Genomic DNA, 13,951 nt, shown 5'->3' with positions numbered 1-13,951 from the left:
ATATATATTTGGCAGATGATATTTTCAGAAAATGCATATTATAAAAAACACTACAGCATACTCGTTTTTGGTATTTGCCATATATCATATGCTAAGGCATGAGAAAATCTTGAAGGATTTCCCTGCTTTGTTTCTATCAATTCCTGAAAATTTCATACAGTTTTATGGGGAACAAAGGGCATTTAAAGTTTAGATGGTAAACTGTTTTCAGTTTAGTTATAATTTTTTTAAGAAAAAGGTTATGTGAACCTGATGTGGCATCTCCTCTTTAATAAAAATAGTTAATGTTTTTCAGATCTGTTAAAATAACCAGATATGATATGTGTGTCTTTGTTAGAATGTGGATGACCTAGATTTTCAGAATAAACAAATTCTCTTTACTTTTTTGCATGTGGATGTTTGTTTTCTTTATCCACCAACTGCATATGTGATATTGATATTGTAAAGACATTTTTTAAAAAGCACAGTAATAAGTCATTAATGTTGCAGTTTCTCAGTAGCTTTTAGAATGAAGTTAATTTGTCACATAATTATATAATTTCCCTAAGACTGGTCACTAAATTACATTGAACTGTGATTTGCAGTGTTAGTGATTTGATCTTAGAATTAGGAAGTGGGTTATGGCTGGCTACGAAAATCCACAAAGTTCACTTTTTATACTAATATTAAATTTCATGCCTGCGTGAACTTTATGTCTTTATACAATCACGCCTATTTGCAAATAAATGGAAAAATAGTGCATGAAACAACACCCATATCGCATGGTATTTGATTGGTACATTGTAAAGCATAAGGTTGCTGTCTGTGAAGGCCTAAGTCCAAGCAAGCAGACGACTTAGAAGTTCCAGACTGCAGTTGAAATATATACTTAACTCTGCTGGCTATAAACCTTACATCTGTAATAAATGGTTTGCTCTTATGTCTCATCTATGAATTAGAGTAGTCAAAGTTTTAATTCTATAGCAGTTGTTCTTTGAAAGAACCAAAAGAGTCCTTGAATAATTTGAACAGAATCTCCACCCAGGATAATTCAATATCTCACTTATTTGGATATTGTTAAGAGCATTTATTTTTTTACAGTACTTTATGACCCCTTGCTGTTTACTAAATGCGACGACATACACTGTAATGTCGTTCCTTTGAAAGCCGCTGCTAACACAACTCTTTCCTTGTTCATAAGCAAATCAAGAGATGTCTTTTTTAACAGGTTATGTAATCTGAATCTGAAATATTTTCTGGAAATGCAGTATTTTCCAACATACAATAAGGTATACCTGTAAGACAAAACATTTCATTGTGATTTAGTGGGATTCAGGTAAAAGACTCAAAGATGATACTGCTCAGTAACCATTTAAGTATATGCCATAAAACATTAACTATTAGCACCATCCAATCCAGTTATTTATTTTGTGTATTCTGTGAGGAAATATTTCCACTTCTGTTATTCTATATACAGTACACATCTGTTATTTGCAACCACAACTGCTTACTTGGTAATTATGTGTGTATTAATGTCTGATTATAGTCTGTCTTGTGACATGGTTTGTAGCTTCTTCTCGGTGTAAGACATGATGGCTCTGCTTACCAAAATCTGATACAGTATCACATGCTCTATCTAGGGGATTTATGCAGTTAATGGAGTCCAGCTGTGAGTGTGGGTTGCTAAAGCTAGAACTTCACAGTTTTTGCTAAGACTTTTAAAAGGATGTGATGGATGTTTTAGGGCAAAAAGGAAAATCAATGTAATATGCAGGCCTTAAAAGTTTACAGTATATGGTATTAGAAAATGGTAGCTTTTCATTTAGGGAGAAACTATAGGGAGAAACGTGAACAGTGGAAAAACACTTCAGGTTCAATGAGTCAAGCCTGGAAAGCTTGTTTCAGTTTAGCGGAGATTTTCCAGTGTGGTACTGTACACAGATGCAAAGAAACTGCTCAACACAGCAGATTTTTGAACAACATGCTCACAGAGTGAGTAATACACTCCCTTGCTAGTACTTCCCAAATCCTTTTAACCAGCTGATGGTAGGAGTTGATTATGATGATTTACAGTACAATCTGACACAGTGTGTAGTATTTTCTTATACAAAATATGCAAGTGCATGGCTTGTGGGAGCTGGAATATTGGATGTTTTTCAAGATGTATGAATTTACAATATCCATCTAATTTAATGCCTGAATGAAATTGTAAATATGTGCGAGTGTTTGTTAGGATAAAAATACCATTGCATATTCCTTTAAATGTTGCTGCTTAAGAGATGCAGGGATCTTCATCTTATCCCATATAGTAGTGCCTATAATGCCTTTTTCTCAATGGCCACAAAAGCATTGGTTCTTGCTCTGATTTCTTTGAAAAAGCAGCGTCACAATTTGTTCCCGTTTTGTATGCTCTGCTGCTTGTGAACACGATCAGCTTGCTGCTTGTGATTCCTGTACTAACAGAACAATATGTCTTTAGAAAAGTGTCTTTCACTTCTGAAAAGAAAACACATGAAGTGTTAGTAAAGTATGGGAATAGGTTAAGGAGGGTTTTGTTCTAGTGTCCACTGTTTTTTTTTTTTAGAAATAACCTGTTTCAGTAAATTACCTGGCAAATGTATTCAGACCCTTGCTCAGTTTTTACATTATTGTGTTTAATACCTGCAGTCTTCACAATTGAAAGTAGCATACAGTACCTATTATATATACAACCTACTCCAACGTCATGATTGTACAAGTGGGCGGCACTGTAGCACAGTTGTTAGCATTGCTGCCTCACAGCACTGGGGCCCTCGGTTCAGTTCTGGTCCTAGGTTGCTATCTGTGTGGAGTTTGTGAGTTTGCATGTGTTTTTTCACTGGGTGCTCCGGTTTCTTCCCACAGTCCAAAGATATACTGGTAGGATAATTGACTTCTGGGAAAAGTGGCCCTTTTGTTAGTGTGTATAATTGTGTCTGTGTGTCTGCCCTGTGGTGGACTGGCATCTGTCCAGGGTGTGTCCTACATTGTGCCCATCATTTGGTGGGATAGGCTCCTGCTCCCCTGTGCCCCTCTGTTGTGTAAAGAGGTTAGAATATGGGTGGATAAGTGTCCAAAATTACCTTAATGGGTCACACAATTAGAATTACTTTCTGTGCAATAATATCGGTTCCTGTAATTTATATATTGTGAGCTTTACGTGTGGCACGGACCAAAATAAATCATTTCCCAGTCACGGCCATCCTTACAAAAAGGGCCGTTGTAGCGCCATCATGCTATGGAGAAGATTCTCACCAGCAGGGACCGGAAAGCATTTTAAGGTTTGAAAGAACCATAGGATAGGCAACAGAATAGAACAGATAGGCAAATACTAGGGGAAAACCTGTCTAATCAGCTTAAGATGCTAAACTGACAGGACAGTGATTTAAAGGTACACTGGAGTGGCTTAAGAATATGCAAGTGGCCTAGTCAAAAAGTCTTAACTTGAATCCTGTTGAGGATCTGAAGAAAAGCTTGAAAACTGCAGCCTGTTAGCGACCACCGAGCAATTTGTGACAACTTGAACAAATCTGCCAAGAAGAATGGGAAAATGGTACAGATTTACCAAAAAACTCTTACAGTTACCAAACGCTTGTACCAAATATTGTGTTCACCATTCTAAGTAAAATTAACATATTTATTTCTTCTTAGGTTTTTACCGTAATTTATCTTACCCTTGTAAGTCTTCAATCTGAGCTTTCAGGTTTTGCATTAAGTATTGTTTTAAAATACTGTATGCCTTATTTTATAATTTTACTGTTGGTAAGGCACTGTATATGATTTGTGATGATTTTAAATCATTTTTCCATTTTCATCCAGTTTCAACCCCTTATTTTTAAAGAACGGAGAATGAAAATAATTTTGTGCAGTAGCCTATATCCTTAAATAGAAGTTCCTTTTTACATATAATTAGTAAAAACTGATGAGAACCACACCTGATACTGTAAGATACCTATGTTAAGTTTTAATTATGGATTAGTTAATTTAAAATATGTAATTCAGAGCTCTTTTCTGTTGATTTAATTACTTGTTTTCCTTGGTACTCAAATCAGTCACAGTTGTCAACATACAGTATGTGGCACACACTGAAAAAACAAACTGTTGTTTTGCTGTTTTTCAATAGGTTGACTAAAAAGTGTTTTATTGGAGATATTTAATATTTTGGAATTTCTCAGCTCTTTCTTCTACGTTGTTAAAACTTTACATAACCTTTTGTGAATTTCAGGTCTGTTAAGAAATAGTGTCTCACCTACTTCCAATATAGAGTCCAAGTATTTCAGAAAAAAATTTAATTTCAACCATTGCTTTCAAAAGGGCTGGGGAAGCTTGCAGTCAAAGGAGCTAGCTGTGTTTATAACTGGCAAATAATCTGTAAAACAAGTTTGTAGGAGGCTTCGTCTTTCAGATAAATTTTCTTTGTTTTTGTCATGCTTCAGTTGTTTGTGTGTTCTTTGACGCTCAGAGTGCATGAAATGTTAAATTCGTTCATTGATTGAGAGTTTGCATTTACTACATCCATGTTCTTGTGTCAGGTCTTTTGTCTTTTTCTTCATGCATATGAATTCTTTTTAGATGCAAATTTAAATGGGCGGTGTTGTTTGTTTCCTATAAAATGGCTATGCCAGTTACAGCCTCAATAATGTCAGCAATCACGGTTTCAGCTGTTTAAACAATACGTTTATTTGTAAAAACCACAGTTAAGTAACTCTCAGCTGACAGGATACAAACATCTACTGTAGATACAGTGGGTGGGAAAGTCAAACATTCAGCTCCAGTGTTCTCAAATCTTTGGGTTCTATTTGCAATAGACACAACAGTTGTACCTCCTAGTGTTAAATAGAATCACAGCATATACAGTTTTTATTCTGCAGTGTGTATACAAAACAGGCAAAATCAAGCATTGTACTGTTACTGTCTTGTTGTTGGTAATCATTTTTGATTTTGCTTCCCTAAAGTAGTTTTCTTTTGAGGGTCTGTACAGTATCTACTTTTGTACACCTCCTTAGAAAGAAACTATTCATTGTGTCATGCAGTGAAGCCTGACATTGCTGTATATTGCAAAGGAACAAGTAATAGGTTTATTCCATGCTGAAAAAAAGAAGAAAGAGAACACAACGTTTCGGCCGTGGAGCCTTCTTCAGGTGCTCACATTTTCAGCATGGAATAAACCTATTACTTGTTCCTTTGTAGCCTACGCATGCTGACGCAGCTATCCACCTGAATTGCTGTATAAATTCATGCACTCTCACAGTTTGATAACTGCTTTGCCATATGTAAGGGAAATGGAACATCTCATCATGACCTAAATGCAGTTGCATGCCTCGCTGAAGCAACAGCAAAAATGTTTAATAGCTTCAGCCTAGAATTAGAAAAGTTTGCCTACCAGGGCTGTGAGAATATGTATCTTTTTCTTCTTGCCAGCATAACCTTACTTTGACAATTGCTGTAATCTGATTTTACCTGAATCTGATTCACATGAAATAGAGATATTTAAAGACCTTTTGGTAAGGGCTCCTCAAAGTATTGAGTAAGAAAACAATTGGCAAAAGACATTACAATATATCTCCAAAGCATCAGCAAATGGCTTTTTCTTGGGGTGCTATCTGTGTGCAGTTTGTATGGTTTCCCCGTTATTCGTGTGGCTTTCCTTTGGGTGCTCTGGTTTCCTTCCATAGTCTGAGGGCATGCTAGTAGGTTAATTGGCTTCTGGGAAAATTGGCCCTGGTCTGTGTTTGTGTCTGTGTGTGCCCAGCAGTGGACTAGTGTCCCATCCAGGGCATGTCCTGCCCTGTGACCCTATGTTGGATAAAACGTTTAGGAAATGGATGGATGTTCCACATAACAAAGCATGTTCTATCAAACCCTCTAATAGTCTAAATGGACCATATATAATTGAAGATGGAAAACCTACTAGATCCCTCATATAACTAAGATAACTCACAATATCTCTCTATCTCAGTGTCATCTCATTTATAAGCTAATTTTTCTGTTTTTGCTTTATAAAAGTTTACACTGACTCCCTATTGGTAATGTATTACTTGGCATTGTGCCATGTTTTCTTTCAGGTCCTGAGCAGCTACTGTAGCTTCCTTTACACTAAGATGTTGTATATATTTATCTGATGCCTTTGCATGTGTTTTCACTTTGTTATACAAGACCAGCATTAGTTAGCAGTTGATTAAACGCACAGACATCAATGAGTAAAACAGGGTCTATCAGCTGTGTCTCATGTTACAATACTTTGTGTTAAACAGAAAACAAGGGAGTTACTTTGGGAACACTGTAATTGAATCGGTCATGCCAATAAAGCTCTTTGAATTTGAATTTGAAATTTAATTTGGTATACTGATGTGATGCTTATCTTATTTCATGATTCTATCACAACACTTGAGGTGACCTATGTCACACTGCTTGTATGTGATAACACTATCACCCTTTTGCTTTAAAATACTGAATCCGAGCTATGTACATGAGCCCTGACTTAGTGATCACCTTTCAGTTATCCTTCTGATGAATTATTCATAACGGGAAATATTAAACTCAGCCTGAATCAGATATCTGTTTGACGTCTGCTCTGTTTTTTAGTGGTCGCCAGCCCTCAGTTCCTTCCCAGATTTTTATTACTAGAATTGTCGAGTATTTTAAACCCCCGTCCAATATAGAATAATCAGTTACGTGTTTTTTCATGAGGTCCTGATTTTCTGTGGTCATTAAAAATCCCATGGTGATTCTCGAAAAGAGTAGGGGTGTAACCCCGGAGTCCTGGCCAAATTTCGCATTGGCTCTTACCAATCATGGTCTCCTAATAATCCTCATCTACGAATTGGCTACATTACTCTGCTCTCCTCCCCACTGATAGCTGATGTGTGGTGAGCGTTCTGGCGCACTATGGCTGCCGTCGCATCATCCAGGTGGATGTTGAACATTGGTGGTGGTGATTCCCCATTACCTGTAAAGCGCTTTAAGAGAAGTGTCCAGAAAAGCGCTATATAAGTGTAAGCAATTATTGTTATTATTATTATTAAAGGAAAACCATGAAGAATCTGAGTAGAGTTCTGTGACTAATGGTTTGACCTGTTGAGCTCTTTCGGCAGTTAAAGAAAAGGCTGGAAAAATGCTCCTTTAAGGATATCGGTATTAGATTTTATGTAGGCGAGGCAGGCCTCTAATAATGATCTCTTTTCCACATATTGAGCAAAGAATTTGTGTATTTCTCTGATACTAAGAACCAAAAGGGACATTTTGTTCTTGAGAAATGCTCTCTTTTCTGGGAGCTGAAAAAATATTTTTAAAAAAGAGTATTTGGAAGTGTGAAATACAAAAGATAAGTTTGTGCCCCAAAGAAGTTAAAAAGTGGTAATTATTAAATAATGATTCATTGTTTTCCTGGAAAAGATTAGAGTACTGAGATAATGCTATGGAGTGTGGAAACCACAATTCTAATTCTAACTCTAACCTCAATCCTCAATTCTAGCCAATCATCCCTACATCGTAGGTGTGAGATAGAGGGCGATATACAGTATTACTAGGGTTTGTATAACGGCTGTAGGAAAAGTTATGAAAATGGTAAGAAAAGCTTTAACACTAAACACTTTTAATGCTCGTGTGTCATATTTGATATAACCAGGCTAGAACTTTAATGTGAGAAAGTATGATTAGTCTCACTTTTTTAGTGGTTTATTGTTTATTTTATTAAACCTTTAGTTTAAAAAGTTGAGTGATACATTGTGGTGCATATACAGTACCATTAATGCATATTTCTTTTTTTCTGATGCTTTATTTGTATTCGTATAAGATGACTTTCAAGAGTTATTAGAAAAATATATACCACATTAGAAAATGATGTCATGCAAAGTAAGCCTGAGGTTAGAAATTTTAATTTATATTAAATGTTTCATGTCATTAATAACTCAGCAAGTTGTATTTGTGCACACTACAGAAGGTACTGTAGTAGAGAGCGATATGATGAAATATTAGAGCACATGGCATGATAGTACCCTGTTCAGTTAAGCTTACATGCTGACACAGACATAAGGCAGAGCAAATTCAGCTAAGAATGCAGTGACGCCCATGAAGAGCATGAGAAATTTTCTAGATGCATTGTGCTCCAACAATAGCCAGGCTATTGTCTTTCAATTAGATATGCCTTTCTGCGAAGCAATGCATGTGCTTTTCACAAGGAGACCCAAAGCATGCAGGGAAGTACAATGGGAGTCACACAGCCTGAGAAGCAAAGCGTTGTCGGGCTTTCACTCTGGAATGAGATTGCATCATGGATGCGTTGGGGGGAGTGTGGGGTTTTACAAATAGCAGGGGTGTTAACCTTGCCACACAGTGCTAAGGAGATGGCTGTTGTGGTGAAAGGAGGTTAATGTTGCCTAAATGAAACATGTAACTATGCAGCCTGACCACCTGTCTGTGCAGGAGCAAGACGATTCTGCTAGCATTCACAAGTGGATGTCGTGGAGACCAGTATTTTTCATTTAGGCCCTACAACAGACGGGGGTCCTTTAACTGCCATTTGTCACCACTCTGTGAAACCTGAGCATAGTTTTTTCATTCATTCACTTTTTGTGTAAAAAAATATGATGGATACAATAATATTCTATATATTATATAATATTATATTATATGTATAATTAAATATTATTTTAGAATATAGTTTATATTTCCTATGAGGTCTAATTGTGTTGTAGAGCAAAGTTTCATAATTTAATTATGATGAAAGAGCATGTAAGTGTTGCTTAGAGTTTGAAAGCACATATAAGTAGAGTTTTGTCATTAATGACCTATTCTGAGGTACCTACCTACACCTCTCGTTTAAATATATTTGGTGCCTAAATCTAGTTTTGTTTGTTGGATATTCTTCACTTCTCAACAGCTACTTGTTGTTGTCTTGTAGTAGTCTTAAATTGATCCAGTTAAGGATTAAGTGAGCCAGTCTATCCCTTCATTACCATTTTAACCAATTTAAAAGAAACCTCAAACACCTGCTGTTTTGCAGCTGATGTGTTTAACTGTGGTCCTGGAGAGCACCAGTACGCTGCCTTTATAGGACACCTTTTTTTAAAGACTATAACACTTGTAAGTTATATATCAAACAAAAAACAAATATAAACATATATGAAAATTAACTACAAACAAAAGTGTTTTAGGTAAGCAGACTTTGATCCTTGAGGGCAAAAGGGTATTCCAATTTTGACTCCAAATCAACTGCATCGCAATGTATACATTTTGAAGCTGAACATCACCAATATCTAATCCCTGTGAGTTGCTCTGGATAAAAAAAGTGTTCTCTAAATACCCATCCACCCATCTTCTAACTGCTTTATCCAAACCAGGGTGGCTAACCCTGTAAGCAACAGGCACAAGGCCTGATACACCCTGGGCAGGACGCCAGTCCATTGCAGGGCACTCATGATCATAGGGCCAGTTTTCCCAGAAGCCATTTAGCCTACCAGTATGTTTTTGGACAGTGGGAGGAAACCAGAATACCCAGCAAAAACCCTTGAACGTTTGAAAGCGTGCACTGATTACAATGCTAACCACTGTGCCACCATACTGCATGTGAAATTTATACAGTACGTCATCAAAATATAATAAATGTAATAATGTTGATAAATATGTGTTAAAAATAGGAATCTAATATTAGTTGGCAAAAAGTGTGCGTAGTGTGTCACCTAACAGCAGCTCGGGCTTAAATTACCAGAACATAATAAATAGTAATAAAAATAATCTGTCATGTCAAGGGAGTTCAAGGTTTGCTCTGAAGTTTAACGGCAGTGTGTTTTCCTCCTGCTGTAGCTGGCGTGCTGCTGTGGGTCGGCTGCCTGCTCCCTGTGCTGCAGCATCTGCCCGAAGATCAAGCAGTCCACGGCAACCCGCTTCATGTACACCCTTTACTTCTTTCTGGTGACGGGCATCTGCATTATCATGATGTCTCCAACAGTGACTGATGCAATGAAGACTAAAGTAAGTAAGACCTTCAGAATTACCTCGTTCATCCCTATGTAGGTCATCACCAGGATCAAAAACAATCAAAAGGTACTGTTATGTACCTGTTATGTAAAAATCATGACTGTTAAATTAAACGTGTTTGTGCTATTATGTTTTTTTTATACTGAGTGTTGGTCATTTTGTTTTAAGTGACATCCGTTTTCTAAGTGCTTTATTAAATCTCGGCAAACAGCGGGTGCAAGGCAGGGTACACCCTGGAGGGGACGCCAATCCATTGTAGGCGCACAGGCACTTACACCAGGGCCAATTTTCCCAGAAGGCAGTTAACCTGCCAGTATGTTTTTGGATTTTGGGAAGAACCAGAGCACCAGATAAAACCCACGTGTATACATGGAGAACATGCAAACCCCCCACAGATAGCACCCCAGGCCTGTAATTAAAGCCAGGGCCCTAGTGCTGCAAGGCAGCAATGCTAACCACTGCACCACCATACTGCCCTGTTAGTAGCATTGGCTGTCTAAATTAAAGAAACTGTTAAATTACATGTTTAGATTTTAATGACATGTTACTGAGTTGGACTGGCAGAATTTTGCTATGATTTAAAACGTAATAATGTTAAGTTTCTTAGTGCTGAGTCTGTCCGCCCCAGTACCATGCTTTCAGACTCCAGTCAGTGGTTTAAATTACTTCATGATTTAAGGTCAGTGTGGGCTAAAACAGCAAACATGGCAAGTCTTGTGACACTGGAAAGTGTAACATGTTGTTAATTCTGTATTTGTTTCATAACAGAAAGCAGTTTCACATTAGTTGTCTTTAAGAACTGTGCATAGTATTGCATCAGAGGGCGCTAACACGTACTGTATATTTGCCTGAAACATCCAGATAAAATGAAAAACACATGTTATATAGCAACATATATCCCATAAATGATAATGTGGTAAATCTGTTTAATGTACATGATCGTGTAGAAAAGGCTATGCCCTGACACAGTTTGACTGAATTTTCGGAGTCATTAACAGACCACATGGAGATTATTCACAGACCCCAAGCGGTCTGCAGTACATAGGCTACAACCACTGTTTGAAAGAAATTAAAACAGACAAGGAAGCTCTGAACACAAAAGACATTGTTCAGACTTTTATTGGCATTTCTCCACAGACATAAATACTTTACAGAAGTTTTTTAAACAGTTTTGTTTGTATTATTATTTTTTGTATTGTACCTATTTTAACCACCTTTTAAAATAAAAACATACCTATTTTTTGTCCATGTAATTTAAAATCCAAATTGACATTTGCATCACAAATCTAAATAGGGCCATATGGAAAGTTTGTAAATATAGTAGAAGAATTCAGGAATGAAGCTGAGAGCTGTTTATCTTATCTATAGGTTGAGAATAACCTTGTTATCTGAAATCCTTAAGATCCCGTCAGTAATTAGCAAGGATCTCTGTGAATTTCTATGGGCTGTAGGAGGCCACATGTATCAACAGTTAATTTGATCCCCATTTTTTAGATTAAACCGTGTTATAAAGTAATCTGCAGTGATTTAAGATCTATTGTGTAATAGTACATTCTTAGGATCATAGGATTTGGCCATCTCTTCCCAACTGAGAGCTCGAGCCAGCTTGAGCTTCACGGGGTCCTGAAGGTTTGGCTTTATCTTATACAGTACTGTCCTGTAGTGCTGCCTGCTTCACAGACATGCTGGTGATTTACATTGACAGCTTTCACATGTGTAAATCTCAAAACCACTGAGTTGCAGTAAGAATAGTTTCCCGTTATTCTAATGAAATCAGCTTGGTAAATTGCCCTGTGAATGTATTCAGCTGTTCTATAGTATGGCTTCTTTCTGTAATTGATTCTCCTTCAAAGTCTCCTGTCCAAGAACTAATACGGTCTAGCTCTGCTTCATTTCTGAATTCTGGTGAAGTTTTGTAGTGTATTCCAACATCTTTTTTCAAAAACCTACAGGCCTGACTTTTGAAACCATGGTTGTTTGTCCATGACAGAACCGAGCTGTTACCTTGAGCCGTCTTGTTTTGCTATCTCTGCGGTGTATTCCATGGTTGTTGAGGTTTTACTGTCGAAAGATTGGTAACGCTGCAATCTGTTAACTGTAGACATTTTGCTTTCTAATTGGAACTGTGGGTGTATGTTGCTAGGTATAAAAAATCCTAATTTAATGGATATAAAGTGAGTTGGCCTTCTGAAATGACTGTCAAGAAAACTGTTTCCATGAACAGTGACTGCACACATCAGATGACTCTAGAAGTGTTCAATGTGACAAAAACAGTGTCCAAGAAACTTAAACTTAGATGAAGTGACATGGCATACAACTGCATGGAAACTTTCCATGGCGACATATTCTTGGTGGTTCTCTGTGTGTGTACTGAATCTTTACAATTCATTGGTTTGTATAAGTCACCTGTCTTTCTAATTTAGAAGCAAATAAAGTTCCAAGGAAAGGCTAGCTTTATGACCTCACTAGGAATGCCCTGTCACTGTTAAATATTTAAGTTCAAAGAGGGCTGACTTAATGTTTTTGGCCTGAATTAACAATTAGTACCATTCTTTTGATTATCTGGGCCTTGGACCTTCAGCTATGTTTACTGGCTCAAGTGCAGAGGACAGCTGTGTAAACACTTGAGACAATGCCCATTGTTGTGAACTGTTGGAATAAGGTAATTCTTCTGGGAGGGGCAAACATTTAGCTAACTCCTGAACTTTAAAAATATAAGAAAAAGACAATTTTGTAATACATTTCTCTTTATTTTGGTGATTTGTTGTTATTCCTGATTGTGGATTAAATATTGGCTTCTGTTTGTGAATTTATCTCCCAGGCATCTTCTGTGTTGTTGTTTTTTTTCTTCATTTTTTGTAAAACCAAAAGCACATTTTGTTTAATAGAAGACTGGAAAACCTTTTGATTATGTTCTCTTGAGGATGTAGGATGAGACGCTGAAGTTCGGATGATCTGTATTTCAATTGAAAAAACTACCATCGATTCGCATTTCATTTGTAAATGAGATGGAAATTCCAGTCTGCGGCTTACACTTTCACAATGCAGAACTTGAATTTCATGGCCACACAAGTTTTTTTTTTGACTCACTGAACCATTCTTTCCAGTTAATGGAAGACCAGCTCCTTCAAATTAACCTAATGATTTATTCATTCCTCTTTTTTGGCAGTGCTGAAAGTGAATTAGGAGACTCTGCATACCTTCTCTGTTGAAGGAGTGTTTGGGTGGTGCTTAATTTTCTTTTTCAGCTCAATCTGGGCTGAAAATATTTCTTGTGGATACAATTAGGTCTTTTCATCTGATGGCTTGTACGTTTTATGGGAAAACAGCAAGGTTAAAGAATGGAAATTGCTTCTTGTTTTTGCCTTTTTGGCTCTCAGTTGCAACTTTTGTAGTATCAGTGACCCCGCTCACCGGCAAATTAGCATGTTTGCTTTTTAAAGCTGCATTGCTTTACACTGATTATTCAATTCAATTCAACTTTATTGTCATTAAACTTACACAGGTGCATAGTATAATGAAAAGTGTTTCTCATTAGTCACTCAGGTGCATTATATAAATAGGACAGAAGATAAGACAATAGACAGTAACACAATAGCAATAACAGTAACGTAATAACATAAATAACATGTAATCAAGTAATCAAAACTGTGCAAAATTCCGCAAACAGAGAAAATATAACAGGAAAAAAACAGTGCAAGGTAATTCTTGAAACACATAATCCCATTTTTTATACTCATCTTTTATACCCTCACTGGCCAAAATATTAGGAAGTAAACTGAATAGTGTGTTGTTCCTCTGAGAGCAGAAAGAAAAGATTTAATAGGACATTGTGTGTTCCACAATATACTGAAATATTTGCAGTCTAATTTATCTTCATTGAGTTGAACTGGAGTTGAAGCTGTTATGGGAGCAGAGGTTTGTGGATTTGAACTGAAAACCTCTCCGCGTTCATTAGTATTTAGAAAGGTTGAAA

General features: G+C 36.8%; 1 protein-coding gene across 1 annotated transcript in view; it reads left to right on the top strand.

Annotated features, from left to right (window-relative positions):
• serinc5 (serine incorporator 5) overlaps positions 1-13,951 on the top strand; it is a 47,978-nt gene that overhangs the window by 1,442 nt on the left and 32,585 nt on the right. Inside the window, exon 2 of the mRNA XM_088911900.1 lies at positions 9,802-9,969. Coding sequence (XP_088768026.1) covers positions 9,802-9,969 — 168 coding nt within the window. The remainder of the gene's footprint in view (positions 1-9,801; positions 9,970-13,951) is intronic.

The sequence above is a fragment of the Atractosteus spatula genome, chromosome 3, assembly GCF_055471065.1.
Source record: "Atractosteus spatula isolate fAtrSpa1 chromosome 3, fAtrSpa1.hap1, whole genome shotgun sequence".
NCBI classification, from domain to species: domain Eukaryota; kingdom Metazoa; phylum Chordata; class Actinopteri; order Semionotiformes; family Lepisosteidae; genus Atractosteus; species Atractosteus spatula.
This window is presented reverse-complemented; position numbering and strand designations above follow the sequence as displayed.